At 42.8% G+C, this 22,749-nt stretch overlaps 1 protein-coding gene across 7 annotated transcripts in view; it reads right to left on the minus strand.

The window, feature by feature from the left end:
- PAM (peptidylglycine alpha-amidating monooxygenase) overlaps window positions 1–15,876 on the minus strand; it is a 248,266-nt gene extending 232,390 nt beyond the window's left edge. For 3 of the 7 annotated variants that reach the window (XM_089679111.1, XM_089679107.1, XM_089679108.1), the window contains exons 1-2: window positions 15,740–15,876; window positions 12,157–12,598 (exon numbers count right to left, since the gene is read on the minus strand). In XM_089679111.1, the coding sequence (XP_089535237.1) occupies window positions 12,157–12,248 (92 nt within the window). In that variant the 5' untranslated portion in view covers window positions 12,249–12,598; window positions 15,740–15,876. Of the gene's footprint in view, window positions 1–12,156; window positions 12,599–15,397; window positions 15,570–15,739 lie in introns of those variants that run through there. The other 4 variants (XM_089679112.1, XM_089679109.1, XM_089679105.1 and 1 more) reach the window with 2 other exon arrangements.
- Between the last annotated feature and the right edge of the window lie 6,873 nt (window positions 15,877–22,749).

Genomic DNA, 22,749 nt, shown 5'->3' on the forward strand with positions numbered 1-22,749 from the left:
AGCGGGTACCTGTCAAATTCAGGTAGCCGCTCCCCCTCCCTCCTCAAAGGTCCACAGTCTCTGGTCATCCCCGGTACCGTGTCCGCAGTCTCTGGTCATCCCCGGTACCGTGTCCGCAGTCTCTGGTCATCCCCGGTACCGTGTCCGCAGTCTCTGGTCATCCCCGGTACCGTGTCCTCAGTCTCTGGTCATCCCCGGTACCGTGTCCGCAGTCTCTGGTCATCCCCGGTACCGTGTCCGCAGTCTCTGGTCATCCCCGGTACCGTGTCCGCAGTCTCTGGTCATCCCCGGTACCGTGTCCGCAGTCTCTGGTCATCCCCGGTACCGTGTCCGCAGTCTCTGGTCATCCCCGGTACCGTGTCCGCAGTCTCTGGTCATCCCCGGTACCGTGTCCGCAGTCTCTGGTCATCCCCGGTACCGTGTCCGCAGTCTCTGGTCATCCCCGGTACCGTGTCCGCAGTCTCTGGTCATCCCCGGTACCGTGTCCGCAGTCTCTGGTCATCCCCGGTACCGTGTCCGCAGTCTCTGGTCATCCCCGGTACCGTGTCCGCAGTCTCTGGTCATCCCCGGTACCGTGTTCGCAGTCTCTGGTCATCCCCGGTTCCGTGTCCGCAGTCTCTGGTCATCCCCGGTACCGTGTTCGCAGTCTCTGGTCATCCCCGGTACCGTGTCCGCAGTCTCTGGTCATCCCCGGTACCGTGTCCGCAGTCTCTGGTCATTCCCTGTACTGTGTCCGCAGTCTCTGGTCATCTCCTGTACTGTGTCCGCAGTCTCTGGTCATCTCCTGTACTGTGTCCGCAGTCTCTGGTCATCTCCTGTACTGTGTCCGCAGTCTCTGGTCATCTCCTGTACCGTGTTTGCAGTCTCTGGTCATCTCCTGTACCGTGTTTGCAGTCTCTGGTCATCTCCTGTACCGTGTCTGCAGTCTCTGGTCATCTCCTGTACTGTGTCCGCAGTGCATTGGTTCAGAATATTTTTTTCTTGTTTTTCCCCTCTAAAACCTAGGTGCGTCTTATGGTCAGGTGGGTCTTATGGAGCGAAAAATATGGTAAGCGATTGCAAAGCAATAGATCTGACACAGCGGAGGGTGTATTGGACCTCTGCAGAGAGACCACTGATTTCAGAACAAGAATCCATCTCTGCCGCATAGTGGCAGAGGAAAGGCTTCTCTGCTATGACCGAATGAAAATGAACTGTAGGACTTTGCAAAATGTTTGATTCGATTCACCCGGAATATATTTAACTGATTTAAACTGAGCCTGGGTTCAAACTGATGCGGTGCGGAATTTGCACCGATTTCTATGCGAATTCCACACGGCATCATAATCGCAACCCGTTCATGCAAATTACTGCGGGTGTGTATGTTAAGTTAGCACCCCAAAATCAGTTCGCAAAAAGTGGTGCAATCTGCAGAATTGGATTGCATGGGTGTGAATACCCATGCGATCAGATTCTAGTGTGGACAAAAAAAGAAAAAAAAAAAAAGGGTCCTGCACCTTTTTGGTGCGGATGCGGTGCAAAATGTATGGCTCAAATCGCACCACACAAAATTCACAAGTGATTTGCACAGGAATGCGGTGCGGTTCCTGTGTGAATCACATGCGATATGTCACACCGCAGAAGTGTGAACCCAGTCTAAAAGTTCAGTTGGGTTTGAAATACCTGCTTGAGGTATATCTAGTACTGCTTGGACCTTGAAAGCTTGTCTTGAAAATCTGTATGTTGGTGCAAACAAAGAAAAGTTTCACAGATAGAACTCTATTGTTTTTGTTTTAACCACTTGCCCTCCTGAGGATTTACCCCCCTTCCTGACCAGGCCATTTTTTGCATTACGGCACTGCATTATTTTAACTGACAATTGCGCGGTCATACAATGCTGCACCCAAATGAAATTTACATCCTTTTTTCCCCACAAATGGTGCTTTCTTTCGGTGGTATTTGATCACCTGTGCGTTTTTTATTTTTTGCGCTTAAAAAAAAAAAAAAAAATCTGACAATTTTGAGAAAAAAAAAACACATTTTTGATTTTTTTTGCCATTAAACATGTCGGGGAAAAAAAACAAATGTTAAAAATCAAAATGTCATCATAAATTTAGGCCAAAATATATTCTGCGACATGTCTTTGCTAAAAAAAATCCCAATATGTGTAAATGAATTGGTTTACGTGAAAGTTATAGCACGTTAATGCAGCGCTGTATCGCAAAAATGGCCTGGTGAAGGGGGGGGGGGGGTAAATCCTCTGGAGGGCAAGTGGTTAAATACAGTTGGTGAGTGGGAGGGTTCAGAGAGGCCAAAAAATCTTTACATCATTTCCGCTGATCACCAAAAAATATACCATTTATGTTGTTAATGATCGACAATATGTCTACAATTGGGGGAGATATTTCCACACAATCATGGTGTTGTCGCGGGTACGTTTAGAACAGATCTTTATAAGTCCAACCATTTTTTTCACATGATTTTCTGTGTATGGCCAGCATTTTATTCAAAGCTTAATTGAACAAGTTGAAGTTAGAATGATTGGTTACTATGCACAGCTGCACCAGATTCTGAGTTCTCCAGTTTTAGGAAGTCTCCCCCAATGTAAATCTATACCCAACACTTTCATACTACTGCGATGTGGTTTTCCTGCATGTTTGGAGTGGGTTAGCTGCAATTTCCCATGGAGTTATATTGCGTCCCATGTGTTTTGTGAGCTTTCTGAAAGCATGTCAAAAAGGCAGGACACGATATAACTCCATGGTAAAGCACAGCTAACCTGCTCCAAACACACGGAAAAACCGCACTGCAGTAGTGTGAAAGCGTGCAAGTTTACCTTGTTTTATTTTCACCTGTTGATCTGACCAGTAAATCTCTTATTTTTCAACTTTGACATAGCTGCCCAGCAAAAGTGGCAGTTAGAGAGTGAAGGCAAACCATTTGACATAGACAGGGGTGCTTACAATTCTGTAAAACCTTTATCCCAAATGAAAAAAAAAACTGTTGCTGTAACAGCTTGAAAAGCATTAGCTGGATTTTTGTTTTAAGGAATTAGTTTACCTTTTCAGAAAATGAAAACGTGAACACTGTACTCCCCCCCCCCCCCAGGTCCCCACCATACTAACATCTATTGGTAATGAGCAGTCAGTGCCCACACAGCTGATGCAGGGGTCCAGATATATGACGTCCTTGCTTTTCTCCATATTCTTTCTGCAGCGCTTCTAGAGAAATGCTCTATGGTAGTGCTGACCAATCAGAATCACTCTGATCAGTCCCGGAAATGCTGCAGAAAGAAGAGGGAAAACAATTTGGCTTTCAAATCCCTGGACAGCTTCACAGGAATGGTATGTACAGTGTTAGTTCACCTTTTCATTTTTTCTGAAAAGGCGAACCTACACATTAATTTATAGAGTTTCTAACACCACCCTCTCCCCAAAATCGGCAATGCTGCCGTCCAAGGGTGTTTCTGTTGTTCCACCCTAAGACAGGAAGTTTGTCACTGGCTGGATCACCAGGTAATGAAAAAAAACTGAAGCAGTCTCCAAATACTTAGGGACTGGCAAGTTACAATAAAATGCAATTTTGTTTTTGGGCTTAGATAGGCTTTAACCTTTACTATGGGGAATATCCACATATCCTTTTGTTGTGACATCAAAGTAAAAGCGTGGCGGTTAGAGTACAAGTCACCTTTTTGCAATTCTATTTTATCTTGAAGATTTCTTCTGAACTATGCGGTTTTCATAACAGCCTAAAAATCAATGGCCTTTTCACTTAGAATGGCGTTACCAATTAAACAGCGAGAAAAAAAAAAACACCTTGGTATTTCACGCTGCTACAGACACGCTGCTAATAACATATTGCTACCGACTAATACAGAATGTTAGGATCATGTATAGTACATATTTATAGGCTCCAAAGCACAGCTTTCAAAGCTCTGTTACTATGTAACTAAAAAGAGTGTTAAGACTGCTTAACAGCTTGATAGTTTTTTTTGAAACCTTGCTGAAAAACTAATTTACTAAAGTTTCTACCATACAGACACAGCATAAAAGGTTTTGTCCTGAACAGCCAGGCACCATATGTTAATAAGAGACAAACTGTGGCTTCCAACCTTTTTCACATCACTGACAATATAGCAATCTGTTGAAGCAGCCAAGACCACCTTCTACATAAAAATCATCCTTTCAAGTCGGGAGAGGTAAATTAACATAGGATTTACGAGTCATTTATACAATCTGGGATCCAACATGCACTTTTAAACATGCCGGAAAACTTGCTTACGCTGAAAATGATAAAAAGCATCAAAACGGAAAGGAGCCAGATGTAATATTCTATAGTCATGTGCTACACGGGTCCCATTTTAAAATGCAATTGTACAGTGCATCCAGAAAGTATTCTCAGCGCTCAACTTTTGCCACACTTTGTTATGTTACAGCCTTATTCCAAAATGGATTAAATTCATTTTTTTCCTCAACATTCTACAAACAATACCCCATAATGACAAATGTGAAAGACGTTTGTTTTGAAATCTTTGCAATTTATTAAAAAAAACAAAAAAAAAACAAAACACATGTACATAAGTATTCACAGCCTTGGCCATGTCACTCAAAATTGAGCTCTGGTGCATCCTGCTCCCTCAACTTGATTGGAGTCTACCTGTGGGAAATTCAGTTGATTGGACATGATTAGGAAAAGCATAAACCTGTCTATATAAGGTCCCACAGTTAACAGTGCATGTCAGAGCACAAACCAAGGAATTGACCGTAGACCTCTGAGACAGGATTGTATCAAGGCACAGAAAAATATCTGCAGCATTGAAGGTCCCAATGAGCACAGTGCCCTCCATCATCCGTAAATGGAAGAAGTTTGGAACCACCAGGAATCTTCCTAGAGTGGGCCGCCCGGTAATGACAACCTGAAAGAAGTTCGTTTTGAAATCTTTGCAATTTATTAAAGATAAAAACCAGAAAAAAAAAAACCCACATGTACATAAGTAATCACAACCTTTGCTCAATACTTTGTTGAGACACCTTTAGCACCAATTGCAGGCTCAAGTCGTTTTGTGTATGATGCTACAAGCTTGGCACACACCTATTTTTGGGCAATTTCTGCCATTCTTCTTTGTAGTACCTCTCAAGCTCCATCAGGTTGGATGGGGAGCTTTGGTGTACAGTCATTTTCAGATCTCTCCAGAGATGTTTAATCGAGTTCAAGTCTGGGCTCTGGCTGGGCAACTCCAGGACATTCACAGAGTTGGCCTGTAGCCACTCCTTTGTTATGTGGGTTGTGTGCTTAGGGTCGTTGTCTTGTTGAAAGATGAACAGTCACCCCAGTTTAAGGTCCAGAGCACTCTGGAACCGGTTTTCATCAAGGATGTCTCTGTACATTGCTGCATTCATCTTTCCTTCGATCCTGACTAGTCTCCCAGTTCCTGCCGCTGAAAACATATCCACAGAATGGTGATGCCACCACCATGCTTCACTGTAGGGATGGTATTGGCCAGGTAGTGAGCGGTGCCTGGTTTCCTCCAGACATGACACTTGGCATTCAGGCCAAAGAGTTCAATCTTTGTTTCATCAGACCAGAGAGTTTTGTTTCTCATGGTCTGAGAGTCCCTCAGGTGCCTTTTGGCAAACTCCAGGCGGGCTGCCATTTGCCTTTTACTGAAGAGTGGCGTCTGTCTATCAACTCTACCATACAGGCCTGATTGGTGGAGTGCTGCAGAGATGGTTGTTCTTCTGGAAGGTTCTCCTCTCTCCACAGAGAAACGCTGGAGCTCTTTCAGAGTGACCATCAGGTGCTTGGTTACCTCCCTGGCTAAGGCCCTTCTCCCTCGATCTCTCATTTTGGCTGGGCGGCCCACTCTAGGAAGATTCCTGGTGGTTCCAAACTTCTTCCATTTACGGATGATGGAGGGCACTGTGCTCATTGGGACCTTCAATGCTGCAGATATTTTTCTGTGCCTTGATACAATCCTGTCTCGGAGGTCTACAGACAATTCCTTGGGCTTCATGGCTTGATTTGTGCTCTCATGTCCAATCAACTGAATTTCTCACAGGTGGACTCCAATCAAGTTGTGGAAACATCTCAAGGATGATCAGTGGGAACAGGATGCACCAGAGCTCAATTTTGAGTGTCATGGCAAAGGCTGTGAATACTTATGTACTTATGTGTTTTTTTTTCGTTTTTTTATTTTTAATGAATTGCAAAGATATCAAAAACAAACTTCTTTCATGTTGTCATTATGGGGTATTGTTTGTAGAATGTTGAGGGAAAAAAATGAATTTAATCCATTTTGGAATAAGGCAGTAACATAAAAAATGTGGCAAAAGTTAAAGCACTGTAAATACTTTCTGGATGCACTGTACTTGTTAATCGTGATCAATTTTAAAATTAAAAACTGAGCTAAAGTAAATTTACAACAAAATTTCAAAAAAGGTATGCTTAATAGCCATAAACAATTTATATCTAGGTCATGTAGCTGACTGTGGACTAGCAATTCTGGTTTTGTGGGACCTCTACTGGTTCAAAATCCTTTCACTCATAACCACAATCAAAAATTATTAACACGAATATATTCAGATGAATAGAAAGTGGTAGAACAGTCTTTCCCAAACCGGGTTCTGAGGTTGATAGGGGTTCCATGAGCAATTGATCTCCCAGCCTCACTGACCACCAATGCAGGGGCCACCACTTCTACTACATTGACCACCAACATTATAGGACACTGCCACTTTTACTTTCTTTTCTAAAGCTATTTATAGTTTCAGAAAATGACTGAAAATTTTCTAGGGGTGCTTGGTAACAAAATGATCTTGACCTGAGTGTCGAATATGCTAGGTATGCCATCTTCCTCATTGTACTGACCATGCTAATGTACCATAAACTGTAGGTATAATCCTTCTTAGCAGGAATTCCCCAAGAACCTGAAAATTATTTTCTAAAAGTCCCTCAGGGGTAAAAAGTTTGAGAAAGGTAGTAGTTACTACTACTACGTAGGGAGAGGCATTCACAAGTCTTGAATAGCCACTTGCTCTGCACAATCACATATACACACACACCGTGCTGTCATTGGCTCCTGTAGGTGTCAATCAAAGGGTCACAGCCAGTGAATCATGGCTGGGACTCGGAGATCGGCGGAGCAGCTGACAGGAGAGAGATCTGTGAGTATAAACAACAGATCTCTCTCTTGTCAGCGGGACGTGCTAACTTTTATCTCTCTGCAAAGCAGGGAAATAAAAAACAGCACGTCCTCTAGTAAAACACTGCACAATACACAGTTAAATCACTCCCCAACACACAGCTAACCCTTTGATCACCCCAGATGTTAACCCCTTCCTGCCCAGTGTCATTAGTACAGTGTCAGTGCTTTTCATTAGCACTGATCACTGTATTAGTGTCACTGGAGAGGTCAGTGGCAGTTCGTTCCCATCAAGTATCAGTGTCAGAATGCCTGTCGTACTATCAGAGTCCCACTGTAAGTTGCTGATCACCGCCATTACTAGTATAAAAAATAAATAAAAATTCCAGTATATACACCACCATTTGTAGACACTGTAACTTTCAAGCAAATCAATTAATACACACTTATTGAGATTTTCTTTTAACCAAAGACATGTAGCAGAACACATTTTGACCTAAATTGTATTTATTTATTTTTTTGAATATGTTTTATAGCAAAGAGTAAAAAAAATACTGGGTTGTGTGAAAAAAAAAAGTATTTCAATTTCATTTGTGTACAGTGCTGCATGACCGTGCAATCGTCAGTTAAAGTAGCGCAGCACCGTATAATGGTTTGGTACAATATAATGGCCTGGTAATGAAGAGGGGGTAAACCTTCCGAAGGGCAAGTGGATAGTGTCCAAACAAGGGGTGTTTGTGCTGTCCAATGTTCTAATGGGCCTCATGCACAGGTCCAAATCTTCAAATACTTTCTATGTATCTACTAATTTTACTTCAGAGCACCTACCTAGTCAAATACTCCCTGGACAACGTACGTGACTTGCAATGGATTTTATTAGGCTCTCAAACAATTGACTACTGTTAAGTGTGGATGGCCACCCACTTATCAAAATTGGGCCAGTAATTGCTCAATCAGCCAAATTTTGATCAGTGTATGGGCAGCTCAAGGTTCCTTTCACACGGGTGTTCCGGTTTTTTCATCAGTTCAGTCATGTTTTTTCCAAGAAAAAAACAGATCGGTTCACATCAGTTTACCTGAGTTTTTTCATCAGTTCACATCTGTTTTTATCTGTTTTTTTACATCCTTTACCAATGCAAAAATGAGCCGTATGTCCGTTTACATCCGTTTGTTCTCCGTTTACATCCTTTTTTTGTAACAGAAGAAAAATAGGGTTTTCTTTCGTTCAAAAAAGCGGATGTCAATGAATGCGAACATTAACAGATGTAAACAGATAATGATCCGTTTACATCCACTAAGTCCATAGAAATACACGGGTGTCTGTTTTTCATCTGTAAATGGACAGATGAAAAATTTGACATACGGAATGCCCTTGTGAAAGAGCCCTTAGACCAGGGATGTCAAACTGGTGGCCCTCCAGATTTCGCGGAATCACAAGTCCCATCATGCCTTTGGGAGTCATGATTGTAACTGTCAATCTTGCAATGCCTCATGGGACTTGTAGTTTGTCAACAGCTGGAGGGCCGCCAGTTTGACACCAGTGCCTTAGACTGAAGACACCTGAGTGATTTTTGCAGAGATTAAATTGTGGCTAATGGCAGCAATCACAGCAATTTAATTGATAGAGATCCTAGTGATAGCACTACTGCATTGGGTTGCATTCTGCTACAAGTTGCTCTCCTTCAGTAATTTAGGCAACATTCCATACAAATGCATTAAAGAGGGAATGACGCTGACAAATTTGCTGCCAACAGGAAACTCTGCTGAATCCTGATCGCTGAGCAACAAGTTGCTCTAAAAATGTAGTGATCCCATAGAAATGACTAAAAAAAAAAAAATTGCCAGGGTGTTGTCAGCCTATAATACAAACAGCTACATAAACTGTAGCTACGGTACACTACAAAAACGGTAGCAACAAAAACACATACACCTACAAAAAAAAAAAAAAAAAAAAAAGCAAGCTCTGGGATAAATTTATCTCTACAGGGGGGTTGTGTCACAAGAGACTTTAAACAACAATTTCACAGCTTTACAGAAAGTTGCTTAGGTTTTGCCGCTCATTAGCCAATAAGAAAACATAAAACAATTTAACCATTTCTGATTAAGGCTCCATGCACACTAGGCGATTTAATAACATTGGTAATGTTAGCTGTGTAAAGTCACGTTAAAAACCTGTATCAGCACTTAGCGGTGTTTTGCCGCATTTGCATCTTTTAGATTTTTTTTTTCTTTCAAAAAAAAAAAAAATTTTTTTTATTGTGGTAAAAAAAACATCTAAAAATGATTTACCACGATTTACTGCGTTTTTCAGCGTTAGAGCACTTTTACAGCTAAAAAACTTCTCTAGAAACCCACTAGTCCTGGGGTTTTTTTTCCCAGCCAAAAAACGTTGATTGCAGTCTATGTGTGCATGGACACGTAGGATAACATGCTGGGGAGTTTACTGGCTGTAGAAAAAAAAACATCAAAAGCCAAAAACAGCCACTGTAAAAATGTCCAATGTGCATGAGGACTGACAAATTTGCCACCAGTAGAAAACGCTGCTGAATCCTAATCGCTGAGCAACAAGTTGCTCAAAAATGTAGTGATCCCATAGAAATTAAGAAAAACAAAAAAATTGCCAGGGTGTCATCAGCCTATAATACAGACAGGCAAGAAGCTACAGAAACACAGACACAAAAAAAAAAAAAAAAAAGCTAGAAAAAAAAACAAAAAAAAAAAACACAAGCTTGGGTATACATTTATCTCTACAGGGGGGGATGTGTCACAAAGTACACAAGAGACTTTAAACAAAATTTTTAAAACTTTACAGAAAGTTGCTTAGGTTTTAAAAAACGAAAAAATTGCCAGGGTGCCATCAGCCTATAATACAGACAGCCACGTAGCTACAGAAACACAGACACAAAAAGAAAAAAACAACAAAAAAAACACAAGCTTGGGTATACATTTATCTCTACAGGGGGGATGTATCACAAAGTACACAAAAGACTTTAAACAAACATTTCACAACTTTACAGAAAGTTGCTTAGGTTTTGTTGCTCATTAGCCAGTAAGAAAACACAAAAAAATTTAACCATTTCTGATTTACGAACTGTTTGCCCATGCCATCCCTAGACAGGTATAGTACTTGAACATTTCTGATTGTAAATGTAAAGACAAAACCAGGAGTCTTCGTGGAAATAACCGAGTATATTACAGACTGTGCGGTCAATAGATTACGATTGATCTGTGGATCAAACAATTAAAGCTGCTGTTTATCTACATTACAGATAAATTGATTTGTGACTTTCCCCTGGGCACAGATACAGAAACGTTATAGGTCTCTGTGGCATTAATAAACATACTGAGGTTTCCTCCAGCATATCCTGGGAGTTGGATGACAGCGATATTCTGTATTGAGGTAGGGATAGCCTAAACTTTTCCTTAGATGTTTTTGGCTGACATATGGTGCTCAGGATTGGGTCTCAGCTGGGACGGATTTACAGCAAAACACTGCGTTTTCCCATTTGATGAGTCGAGAAGCAAGCAGCGACTCAGGCAAAGCTGTGAATGAATAATGGAAACAGCAGAATGCTTACAATAGGAAGAGATGATAGCATATGGAGAGAAATATTCTGGGCGCTGTGGTGAATTATATATGCATTCATCAATATTTAATGCCATCATTATGGAGATAGATGCATTTAGACCCTCACAGAAGATGAAGCTCCGAGCTGAATACTGTTTCTTAGATATCAGATCACAAATTTTAGGATAAAAACATGATTATCTAAACAGGATATAAATGCTGGATGTGCCTTCTAATGGAAGGAAATTAAATCCAAATACATCAGCTAACAAAAAGCACACAAACAAGAGGAAAGAGAAGACGCCAACTAAACGGATGGGGAAATCATTTACTAGGAGCAATCATGATGGACAAGGTGCCCTGACCCATTGCAAATATCTGTTTACGGTCATCAGATCCAGTTCTGTTTATTATGGGTGCTTTGCCTTACTGAACGGGATTTTACACTCCACAATAAAACTGTACATGCCCTATGGATATTCATTGAGCAGATAGTTAACAAAAGCTGCTGATCCAATACAGCCATTTGGACAGGACACAAACCTGTTGCCTATATTTGCCAGTATGCTGGAAATTTTCATTGGGTATAAGCTTCCAGCCACACTTGTCTCCCTATGTCTGATTACACTCAACACAAAGAATCCCATTCTAATTGTTGCTGATCACACTTCTACGCTTCTTTACCAGATGCTTAGAAAAGTACTTGAGCTCTTTTGTGAGAATATTCAGGAATTTTTCCTCCATAGACGTCAATGGCTGCACCTACAAATGCGCAAGACGCATTTGCGCATGCTTTACATCTGAAGAACTCTACCCTTTGCCCAGGCCAGGAAACAAATGCTTAAAGCATGAAACGTGCAAAATGCTGCACAAAGCTTGTATAATGCCCCAAAAAATTAAAAAGCTTCCAAATCTGAAGCTCCGGGGTGAATGCAGGCTGAAGGATCTATACAGCAGATGACAGTAACTTGAAGCCCCCATTTGCACTATGGTAGCATGACATCAGGAGTTTGTGCATGAGCACAACTTTAATGGGCTGCTCTACACAAGACAAATGCGACAAAGAAGCTCGTGCATCTTTTTGGGCTTAGTATGTTTTTCACACCTTCTTGTGAGCGCAAAACTGTACTTAATCAACACTGAATAGCAACGCAAATGCAACATGCGACGAACACACAAAATTTGCACGCTACCCGAGTATAAATGAAGGCTTGATTGGGGCAATACTAAAAAGAAACTGTAGTCACTAGTGTAGTTCTTTAGACATCTATAGAGCTTCTTGTTGCAATTCCAGCAAGATCTAACTATAAAAAAATATTTTTAAATTGTTTACAACAAAACAAGACAACAACAAAAATGAAACAAGAGAAAATAAATGTCACGTATGGCACAAACATCAAAGCAATAAGCACCACAACTTCCTATCTGAACACACACGACACAGAATACACAAAGTAAGAGTACCGACCTTTTGAAGACGGACAGGGGGCTCCTGAAACAGTAACAGCTGTCTTGTAAAATCAGCAATAATAGGAGGAAACTGCTAATAAACCCGGCCATGTCCACCCTAAATCCTGCTCCTATGAAAGGCAGTGTTGTAATCCTGGTAATTAGGAAGCCGGATTAAATTCACTTCTCCATTAGCGCTAGCCCTCCAGGTATCCTAGAGCAAACGAAGGCTCATCAGTGAAAGCACGGAGCTGGGCGATTTTCCAGAAATCTTCCTCACGCTCAGCGTTGGTTCAGCGGTGTACAAGTCTGTGCTCTTTACAGGTGGAGACGATGAGACGCAGAAGTTGAATGACGGTCTCCAGCAGGGGCTTGCACCCTGCCGCTCCTCTGATCACCCACAATTACACAAGGCTTGGAGTGACATCATGCAAACACCACCATCAGTCTTCATTGAGAGCCTGCGAAGAGAAGGGGGGGTCAGGACGGATGACTAACATATTACACCATTAGTCCTCCACAAATCCCTGCTGACGCTTCCACACAGATTGCTTCTTGGAGATCCTGAAGCCCACCCCCACTAAACTACAAGCCGACATCTCCATCCACACTCAGTCTTGGAGTCATCCCCCTCGTCCCATCACTTGTCACCAGATACATCTCATCCTCCATGTCCTGTCACTTATCTCTAGATACATCTCATCACTTATCATCAGATACATCTCACGCTCCATGTCCCATTACATATCACCAGATATATCCCATCACTTATCTCCAGATATATCTCATCCTCCATGTCCCATCACTTATCTCCAGATATATCTCATCACCAGATACATCTCATCCTCCATGTCCTGTCACTTATCTCCAGATACATCTCATCACTTATCAGATACATCTCACGCTCCATGTCCCATTACATATCACCAGATATATCCCATCACTTATCTCCAGATGTATCTCATCCTCCATGTTCCATCACTTATCTCCAGATATATCTCATCCTCCTTGTCTCATTACTTATCTCCAGATATATCTCATCCTCCATGCCCCATCACTTATCTCCAGATATATCTCATCCTCCATGTCCCATCACGTATCTCAAGATATATCTCATTTTCCATGTACCATCACTTATCTCTAGATATATCTCATTCTCCATGTACCATCACTTATCTCCAGATACATCTCATCCTCCTCGTCTCATTACTTATCTCTAGATATATCTCATCCTCCTCATCCCATCACTTATCTCCAGATATATCTCATCCTCCTCGTCCCATCACTTATCTCCAGATATATACCTTCCTTCTCGTCTCATTACTTATCTCCAGATATATCTCCTCCTCCATGCCCCATCACTTATCTCCTCCTCCATGCCCCATCACTTATCTCCAGATATATCTCATCCTCCTCATCCCATCACTTATCTCCAGATATATCTCATCCTCCTCATCCCATCACTTATCTCCAGATATATCTCATCCTCCTCGTCTCATTACTTATCTCCAGATATATCTCATCCTCCATGCCCCATCACTTATCTCCAGATATATCTCATCCTCCTCGTCCCATCACTTATCTCTAGATATATCTCATCCTCCTCGTCCCATCACTTATCTCTAGCTATATCTCATCCTCCTCGTCCCATCACTTATCTCTAGCTATATCTCATCCTCCATGCCCCATCACTTATCTCCAGATATAGCTCATCCTCCATGCCCCATCACTTATCTCCAGATATATCTCATCCTCCATGCCCCATCACTTATCTCCAGATATATCTCATCCTCCATGCCCCATCACTTATCTCCAGATATATCTCATCCTCCTCGTCCCATCACTTATCTCCAGATATATCTCATCCTCCATGCCCCATCACTTATCTCCAGATATATCTCAGCCTCCATGCCCCATCACTTATCTCCAGATATATCTCATCCTCCATGTCCCATCACTTATCTCCAGATATATCTCATCCTCCATGCCCCATCACTTATCTCCAGATATATCTCATCCTCCATGCCCCATCACTTATCTCCAGATATATCTCATCCTCCTCGTCCCATCACTTATCTCCAGATATATCTCATTTTCCACATTCCATCACTTATCTCCAGATATATCTCATCCTCCTCGTCCCATCACTTATCTCTAGATATATCTCATCCTCCTCGTCCCATCACTTATCTGCAGACACATCTCATCACTTATCACACACAACATCCAGGACATCCACATCCCACAGACTACATTGAGAAATGAAATGACTGAAACAGGGACAGCTGGCATGGAAAGGAAATGACTAGGCCAGCTGAACAGAGCTTACAATCAGAAAGGAGAACGGAAGGATAAAAGGAGAAAGCTGGGAACAGTCTAACATAAACAATGGGATCATGGCACACAGCTAAATAAATGAAATGTGGAGGAATGTTGGTGGTGTGACAGCACAAAGATCACTTTCCTCCCACTCCAACCATAACTGAACTAGGCATGGCTAGGCTCACCTCCTACCCCCACTCCAACCATATCTGAACTAGGCATGGCTAGGCTCACCTCCTAGCCCTACCATACCTGAACTAGGCATGGCTAGGCTCACCTCCTACCCCCACTCCAACCATATCTGAACTAGGCATGGCTAGGCTCACCTCCTACCCCCACTCCAACCATATCTGAACTAGGCATGGCTAGGCTCACCTCCTAGCCCTACCATACCTGAACTAGGCATGGCTAGGCTCACCTCCTACCCCCACTCCAACCATATCTGAACTAGGCATGGCTAGGCTCACCTCCCACCCCTACCATACCTGAACTAGGCATGGCTAGGCTCACCTTGTACTCCAACCATATCTGAACTAGGGATGGCTAGGCTCACCTCGTACTCCAACCATAACTGAACTAGGCATGGCTAGGCTCACCTCCTACCCCTACCATACCTGAACTATGGATGGCTAGGCTCACCTCGTACTCCAACCATAACTGAACTAGGGATGGCTAGGCTCACCTCGTACTCCAACCATAACTGAACTAGGGATGGCTAGGCTCACCTCCTACCCCTAATCCAAACATAACTGAACTATGGAGTTCCAGGCTCACCCCCCATCCCCCACTCCAACCATAAACAGACTAGGGAAGTCTAGGCTGAGCTCCAGTAATAAGTGAATTTCGGGAAGTCTAGGCTGACCTCCAGTAATAATTGAATTTCGGGAAGTCTAGGCTGACCTCCAGTAATAATTGAATTTAGGGAAGTCTAGGCTAACCTGTAATTCAGGGATGGCTATGGTCTTATTATGTGAGGACAGCAGGCAGACCGGCGACCTGATGAGACTGCTCAGTGACAGCGGAGAGCGGTCCTGTGCCCTGCATATCACACATTGCTCCCACTCCGGCAGGCGGAGGGTTACACACAGCCGGGGAGAGGTGACAGCTCAGTCCCGGCTCCGCACTGCCTCCGATCGCTGGAACTTTTCTCCGGAGCTCAGGACACCAGAGAACAACTCATCCCCCGTACCCCGATCCCGGCTCTACTCTGCCCCGCCCTCCCCTCACCCGGGACACAGCCCCTCCCCCTCCACCGGGACCCGCTGCTGCCCGCCACTGACCTGATTCTCCGCTGCCGGCGGGTCTACGTGCATTTAGACAAGGAAGCAGTGCGGGGAGGGGAGACTACAACTCCCAGAAACACTTGCGGAGGAAAAAAAAGGATTCAAAAAGCCTCAAGCTTTATTATTTGACTACAGTATTATTTAAAGCGATATTAAACTCTCGGATTTTTAAGTACGTTCAGCAGTTGTTTTAGCTGTACAGCCTTGCCTGTGTTTATGTACGAGCTGATGTCATGGTCACGCCCAGGTTTCCAGTATCAGGGTGGCTCCTTTCTTTGCAGCTTTCTATGGAGATACCCTTCCATGCAGGCAGAGACTAGCCTTGAACATTGTTTCAGGTCTCAGGGAACCTTTTCCAAAAAGATAACTACAGGTCATAGTACAGTGAGGGTGGTCAGGGAGAGAAGGGCCCCGTATGCTGGTGGTAAATGAGAGAAAAAGCCCCCTTATGCTGGTGGTCAAGAAGAAAAAAGGGCCCCCCTTATACTGATGGTCAGGGGGAGAAGGGCCCCCTTATACTGATGGTCAAGGGGAGAAGGGCCCCCCTTACCATGGTGGTCAATGAGAAAAAAAGGGCCTCCTTATGCTGGTGGTAGGTAAGAAAAAAAGGGCCCCCTTATACTGATGATCAATGAGAGAAGGGCCCCCTTATACTGATGATCAGTGAGAGAAGGGCCCCCTTATACTGATGATCAATGAGAGAAGGGCCCCCTTATACTGATGATCAGTGAGAGAAGGGCCCCCTTATACTGATGGCCAGGGAGAGAAGGGCCCCCCTTACCATGGTGGTCAATGAGAAAAAAGGGCCTCCTTACATTAGTAGTAGGTAAAAGAAAAGGGCCTTCTTATACTGAAAATCAGTGAGAAAAGGGCCCTCTTATACTGATGAACAGTGAGAGAAGGGCCCCCTTACACTGGTGGTAAGAGAAAAGGGCCCCCATTTACTAAAGGTCAGGGTGAAGGGCCCCCTTACTGTGGTGGTCAATGAGAAAAAGAGCCCCCTTACCTCTCATACCTACCGCTGGTGGTAGGTATGAGAAAAGGACCCCCTTACCCTGGTGGTAGGTATGAGAAAAGAGCCCCCTTTATACTGACAATCAGTAAGAGAAGGGCAGCTTATACTGATGGTCAGGGAGAAAAGGAGCTCCTAATGCTGGTGATCAGTAAGAGAAGGGCTCCTTATGCTGGTGATCAATGAGAGAAAAGGACCCCTGTATACTGAATGTCAGTGAAAGAAGGACCTCCTTATACTTGTGGTCAGTTGGTCAGTGAGAGAAAAGGGCCTCCCTGGGCTGGTGTTAGGTAAGCAAAAAGGGCCACCTTATACTGATGATCAGTGAGAGAAGGGTTCCCTTACCATGGTGATCATTGAGAAAAGGGCCACCTTACACTGGTGGTAGGTAAAAGAAAAGGACCCCCTTCTACTGATGGTTAGGGAGAGAAGGACCCTCTTACCATGGTGGTCAATGAGAAAAAAGGGCCTCATTATGCTGGTGTTAGGTAAGAGAAAAGGGTCTCTTATACTGACAATCAGTGAGAGAAGGGCCCCCTTATACTGATGGTCAGGGAAAGAAGGGCCCCCTTACTGTGGTGGTCAATGAGAAAAAAGGGCCTCTTTATGCTGTAGGTAGGTAAGAGAAAAGGGTCCCTTATACTGACGATCAGTGAGAGAAGGGCCCCCTTACCGTGGTGGTCAGTGAGAGAAGGGCCCCTTATGCTGATGGTAGGTAAGAGAAAAGGGTCCCCTTATACTGATGGTCAGGGAGAGAAAGCCCCCCCTTACCATGGTGGTCAGTGAGAGGAAAGGGCATCCTTATAATTATAATCAGTGAGAGAAGGGCCCCCTTACACTGGTGATAGGTAAGAGAAAAGGGCCCCCATATACTGAAGGTCAGGGAGAGAAGGGCCCCCTTACTGTGGTTGTCAATGAGAAAAAGAGCCCCCTTACGCTGGTGGTATGAGAAAAGGACCCCCTTACCCTGGTGGTAGGTATGAGAAAAGAGCCCCCTTTATACTGACGATCAGTGAGAGAAGGGCCCCTTATACTGATGGTCAGGGAGAAAAGGAGCTCCTAATGCTGGTGATCAGTAAGAGAAGGGCCCCTTATGCTGGTGATCAATGAGAGAAAAGGACCCCTGTATACTGAATGTCAGTGAAATAAGGACCTCCTTATACCTGTGGTCAGTTGGTCAGTGAGGGAAAAGGGCCTCCCTGGGCTGGTGTTAGGTAAGCAAAAAGGTCCCCCTTATACTGATGATCAGTGAGAGAAGGGCCCCCTTATGCTGGTGGTAGTTAAGAGAAAAGGGCCCCCTTATACTGATGGTCAGGGAAAAAAGGGCCCCCTTATACTGATGGTCAGGGAAAAAAGGGCCCCCTTATGCTGATGGTCAGGGATAAAAGGACCTCCTTATTCTTGTGATCAATGAGAGAAAAGGGCCCCCTAATGCTGGTGGTAGGTAAGAGAAAAGGGCCCCCTTATACTGATGGTCAGGGAGAAAAGGGCCTCCTTATTCTTGTGATCAATGAGAGAAAAGGGCCCCCTAATGCTGGTGGTAGGTAAAAGAAAAGGGCCCCCTTATACTGATGGTCAGGGAGAAAAGGACCTCCTTATTCTTGTGATCAGTGAGAGAAAAGGGCCCCCTAATGCTGGTGGTAAATGAGAGAAAATGGCCTTTTTACTTTGGTGGTCAGTGGGAAACTAGCCTTGTTACTTTGGTGGTTAGTTTGATGAATGCCCATTACAATGGTTGTCAGAGGAGTGCCTCCAAACATTGGGGGACAGTGGGAGGAATGCACTTTGCTTTGCTGGTTAGCAGCAGGAAATTGCCATTGGTGTCAGTGGTTAATTACCTAAGTAATCAGAGTAGAAGATCCACTAGCCTTATGCTGTTGTCTCTGCAAAAGTGGCATTGTGGCCAGAATTTTGCAGATACCATCAGGTAGAGGGGTCAGTCCACCACTGCTTACATAGTTACAAGTATGGGCAGTTGTTAAAGAAAAAAAAAAAAAGTATATCTGCACCACATCCCAAATTGAATAGGTATACCCCAAAGAGAATGTAAATCAGGGATTTTAGAGGTACTTAAAGCAACTTCACCATTGATAAATTGTATAAACTGTTATAATTGATACAAGAATTATGCTCCATGCACACTACACACTCAAAAACTGCAAAAAAAAAAATACACTGGATAAAAACGCTAACATTTATCGTTTTGCAGTGTTTAGGAGCTTTTGCAAAAATGTTTCTATCTATCCATTCAGTCGTATCCAACCCTTGGTGATTGCATGGACCGTCACTCGTAAGCGACTTTTTCCATGAATTCTCTTAGAAATTATTTTACAGGGTAGGTTGCCAGGTCTTTCCCCAACCCCTACAATGCAGGAGATCCCACATGGCCAGGGATGAAACTAAGACAATTTAGACAGGAGCCAATTAACCTACCAGCATGTCTTTGGAGTGTGGGAGGAAACCGGAGTACCAGAGGAAACCCATACAAGCACAAGGAGAACATTCAAACTCCATGCAAGAGGCGCCATGGTTAGGAATTGAACCCATGACCCATTTACTGCACGGCAGACGTGCTAACCACTAAGCCACCCGCAAAAATGTTTAGGAGCACTAAAATAAAGAAGTGGGCAGCTGCTGGTGTCATTAACAACCAACGAATAGCTAGTTGCAAAGGAGCGGGTTGGCAAGCTGGCCTCCGCATCCTTAACCACTTGCCCTCCAGAGGATTTACCCCCCTTCCTGAACAGGCCATTTTTTGCAATACAGCGCTGTGTTGCTTTAACTGACAATTGCGCGGTCATGCAACACTGCACCCAAATAAAATTAATGTCCTTTTTTTCCCACAACTATAGCTTTCTTGTGGTTGTATTTGACCGCCTCTGCGTTTTTTATTTTTTGCACTATAAACAAAAAAGACCGACAATTTTGAAAAAAAAACTATTTTTGACTTTTTGCTATAAAACATATCCAGTAAAAAAAATTTAAAAATCAGATTTCGGCATAAATTTAGGCTAAAATGTATTCTGCTACATGTCTTTGCTACAGAAAAAATCCCAATACCTTTAAATTAATTGTTTAAGTGAAAGTTATAGCGTCTACAAATGGCGGTATATATACTGGATTTGTGTTTTTTTTTAACTAGTAATGGCGGAAATCAGCGACTTATAGCAGGACTGCAGGACTGCGGCAGGCATTCTGACACTGGGGGGAACTGACTAACTGCCACTGACATCCCCAGTGACACTAATACAGTGATCAGTGCTAGTAAACAGCTCTGACACTGTACTAATGACACTGGGCAGGGAGGGGTTAACATCTGGGGCAATCAAAGGGTTAACTGTGTGCTGTGTTGTGCTTTACATTATGTGCTGTGTGTGTTTTACTACAGAGACGAGCTGCTTTATATTGCTCTGCTGTGCAGAGCAATACAAAGCAGCCTGATATAAAAGGTGCAGCGCTAAAGTAATGAATGAATCAAATGAAATACTTCTAAAACATGTGTATAGACATAAATAATAAATGATGATAAGGTGAATAAAAGCAGCAATAGAACGAACAGCAGCAATATTAAAAGGCAGACACAGTGAGGCGCTCTGATCAGCGCTACCAGTCTAGAGTGTGAGAGTTCATGAATTATTAATATAGCAATAATTAATATACTGATAACTGTGGTGATGGTATCCATGACACTGAGTGGTCAATAAAATGAATAGTGACTGATAGTGAACATATATCAAATTACACAATTGCGGTAAACAACAGTTATAAAAAAGTCCAGAAGATAAATCTGTGAGCAGGGGACATCCAGTGCTGGTGCATCCGTGAAAAGTATTCCTTTATATGCACTCACCAGAAGCGCATATAAAATGCGCATGAACAGCTGGTTTCTTCCCCAGGTAAGTCAGGCAGCACACCCATCAGTCATAGGACCACGAAGGCTAGGATGATCTCATATAGGGATGATGACACCAAGCAGCATACAAACCGCGATGAGAAATCCTGAGGAGTTAGCTCACAAAAGAGCCAGACAAAATCGGCGAATAGTGTAGTACTTTATTAAAGGTACAGAGTATCCACGTGGAGAGTACAAACAAACAGTATAAAGCAACTCACTACTTCGTGTGGCCCCAGCGGCATGACATCAATGCACTTGCTCTTTCCCTGATGAGTTTCGTGCACACGCACTTTTTCAAAGGGAGGCATATCAGGCAGCACTCACTAAGATGACGCGTTTTGTGTGCACGCACATTTTCAAAGGGATATGCCTCCTGCACCTTTTATATTTCATTCACTAGTGAGGATACCTAGGGCAGTCCTTTAGTGCCAGCAGCTTATACCTTTCTACACACCCTCTGACACTCCATATACAATACAAAGCAGCCTGTTCTGACAGGGTAGAGATCTGTGTTGTTTACACACAGACCTCTTGCCTGTCACTCTTCTTTGGCGATTGCCGGGTGCAGGCGGGGAATCTCTGGCTGGGACCTGGTGATCGACAGCTGTAGCCATCAATGGCAGCACGGGTAGGGCGGTGCACGCACATGCACCCCCTACCCAGCAATGAAAAATCACATATGTATATATATATATATGTGTGATTTTGCGCAGCCCTGCCACCCTGTAATAGTAGTTTTGCTATAGGGCGGCCAGGAAACGGTTAACAAAGGTTGACTCTTCAGCTGTCAGAGGGGATGCCCGCTGACAGCTGAATGTAAACAAAAGAATTGCCTGAAAACGTAAAAAAAAAAAACAGTGTGCCCCCTCCAATTCTTACCAGGCCCGATTCTAGCCCACAATAGTATGCATGGACACATAGGATAACACTGTTTGCTTCTATGGGCAGATAAAAAAATACTCATAAGTAGCTGCTAGGAGCTTAACAATAAGTAAATGTGCATGGAGCCTTACTGAGTTACATACAGTATAATAAAATTTTTCCAAATAAAAACAAATGTTTTGATGCAATATGATCTCATTGTCCTCATTTCAAAGTAGTGAGAAAATTAAGAGTCCCAACATGTTTCACCCAATTGGGCTTCTTCAGGGAGAAACAGCCCCTTTACATCTCAAGGAACCCCATGCAACCTCTGGCGGAACCCTCATGGAGAAAGGCTGTCCTACATTATGTGCACACATAGAAACACCCAACCACACAGCCTAGGTGTCAGTAGCACTGAAAAGTTGTAAACTGCAAGTGCTGGGGTTGGAGTTTAAACAAATACAGTAGTTCACTGGGGAAAGTTTATGTTATTGTGCTATTAAAAGGTTCGTTCTAGAGATGTGCACAACGGAAAAATTTGTTTTGGTTCAGATTCATTTGTTATGTTAATAATTCAATTTTTTCTTATCCGTTATGTTAGAATGATTTGTTTTTTATATTTGGATTCATTTTGTATAGTCATTATTTTCAAATCAGATTGAAAATCGAATCTTGAAATTTGAATTTCAGAACGTGGCTATATTCGTTCTATTTTATTCTGTTCTAATCTATTCTATTATTTTATATTCTATTCCTTTATTTTCTATTCTATTCTGTTTTATTCTATTCCTTTATTTTCTATTATTTTATTCTATTCTATTTTATTCTATCAAGCAGCCTAAGTAGGAATCGTCTTATTTCATACTGTATTTAATGCAATATGTTTCCATTTCGAACTAAAATTCATTTTTAATTTTAATTAATTTTCAATTTCAAATTTATTTTCAAATTCAGATAGTTCGTTTTGTTAGAATTAATTTCGGATCAGTTGCAATTATTTACTGTTGTGATTCCCGAAATTCGGATACATATGATTCTCTGAATAATGAAAATTCTGTCTGAATTTCGATTCATACCAAAATGAATTACACATGTCTAGTTAGTTCACCTTTACCAAAAACTGTTTCTGCAGGTTAAGATAAAAACAAACTGTGCAGCTTTTACCAAGGTTGAATAATGCCCTTAATATACAATAAATTTAGTCCATTTACATAACTTCTGAAGACTGAATGGAAA

Source organism: Staurois parvus, unplaced genomic scaffold, assembly GCF_062004578.1.
Source record: "Staurois parvus isolate SC_StPar_1 unplaced genomic scaffold, SC_StPar_1.0 ptg000218l, whole genome shotgun sequence".
Classification (NCBI taxonomy): domain Eukaryota; kingdom Metazoa; phylum Chordata; class Amphibia; order Anura; family Ranidae; genus Staurois; species Staurois parvus.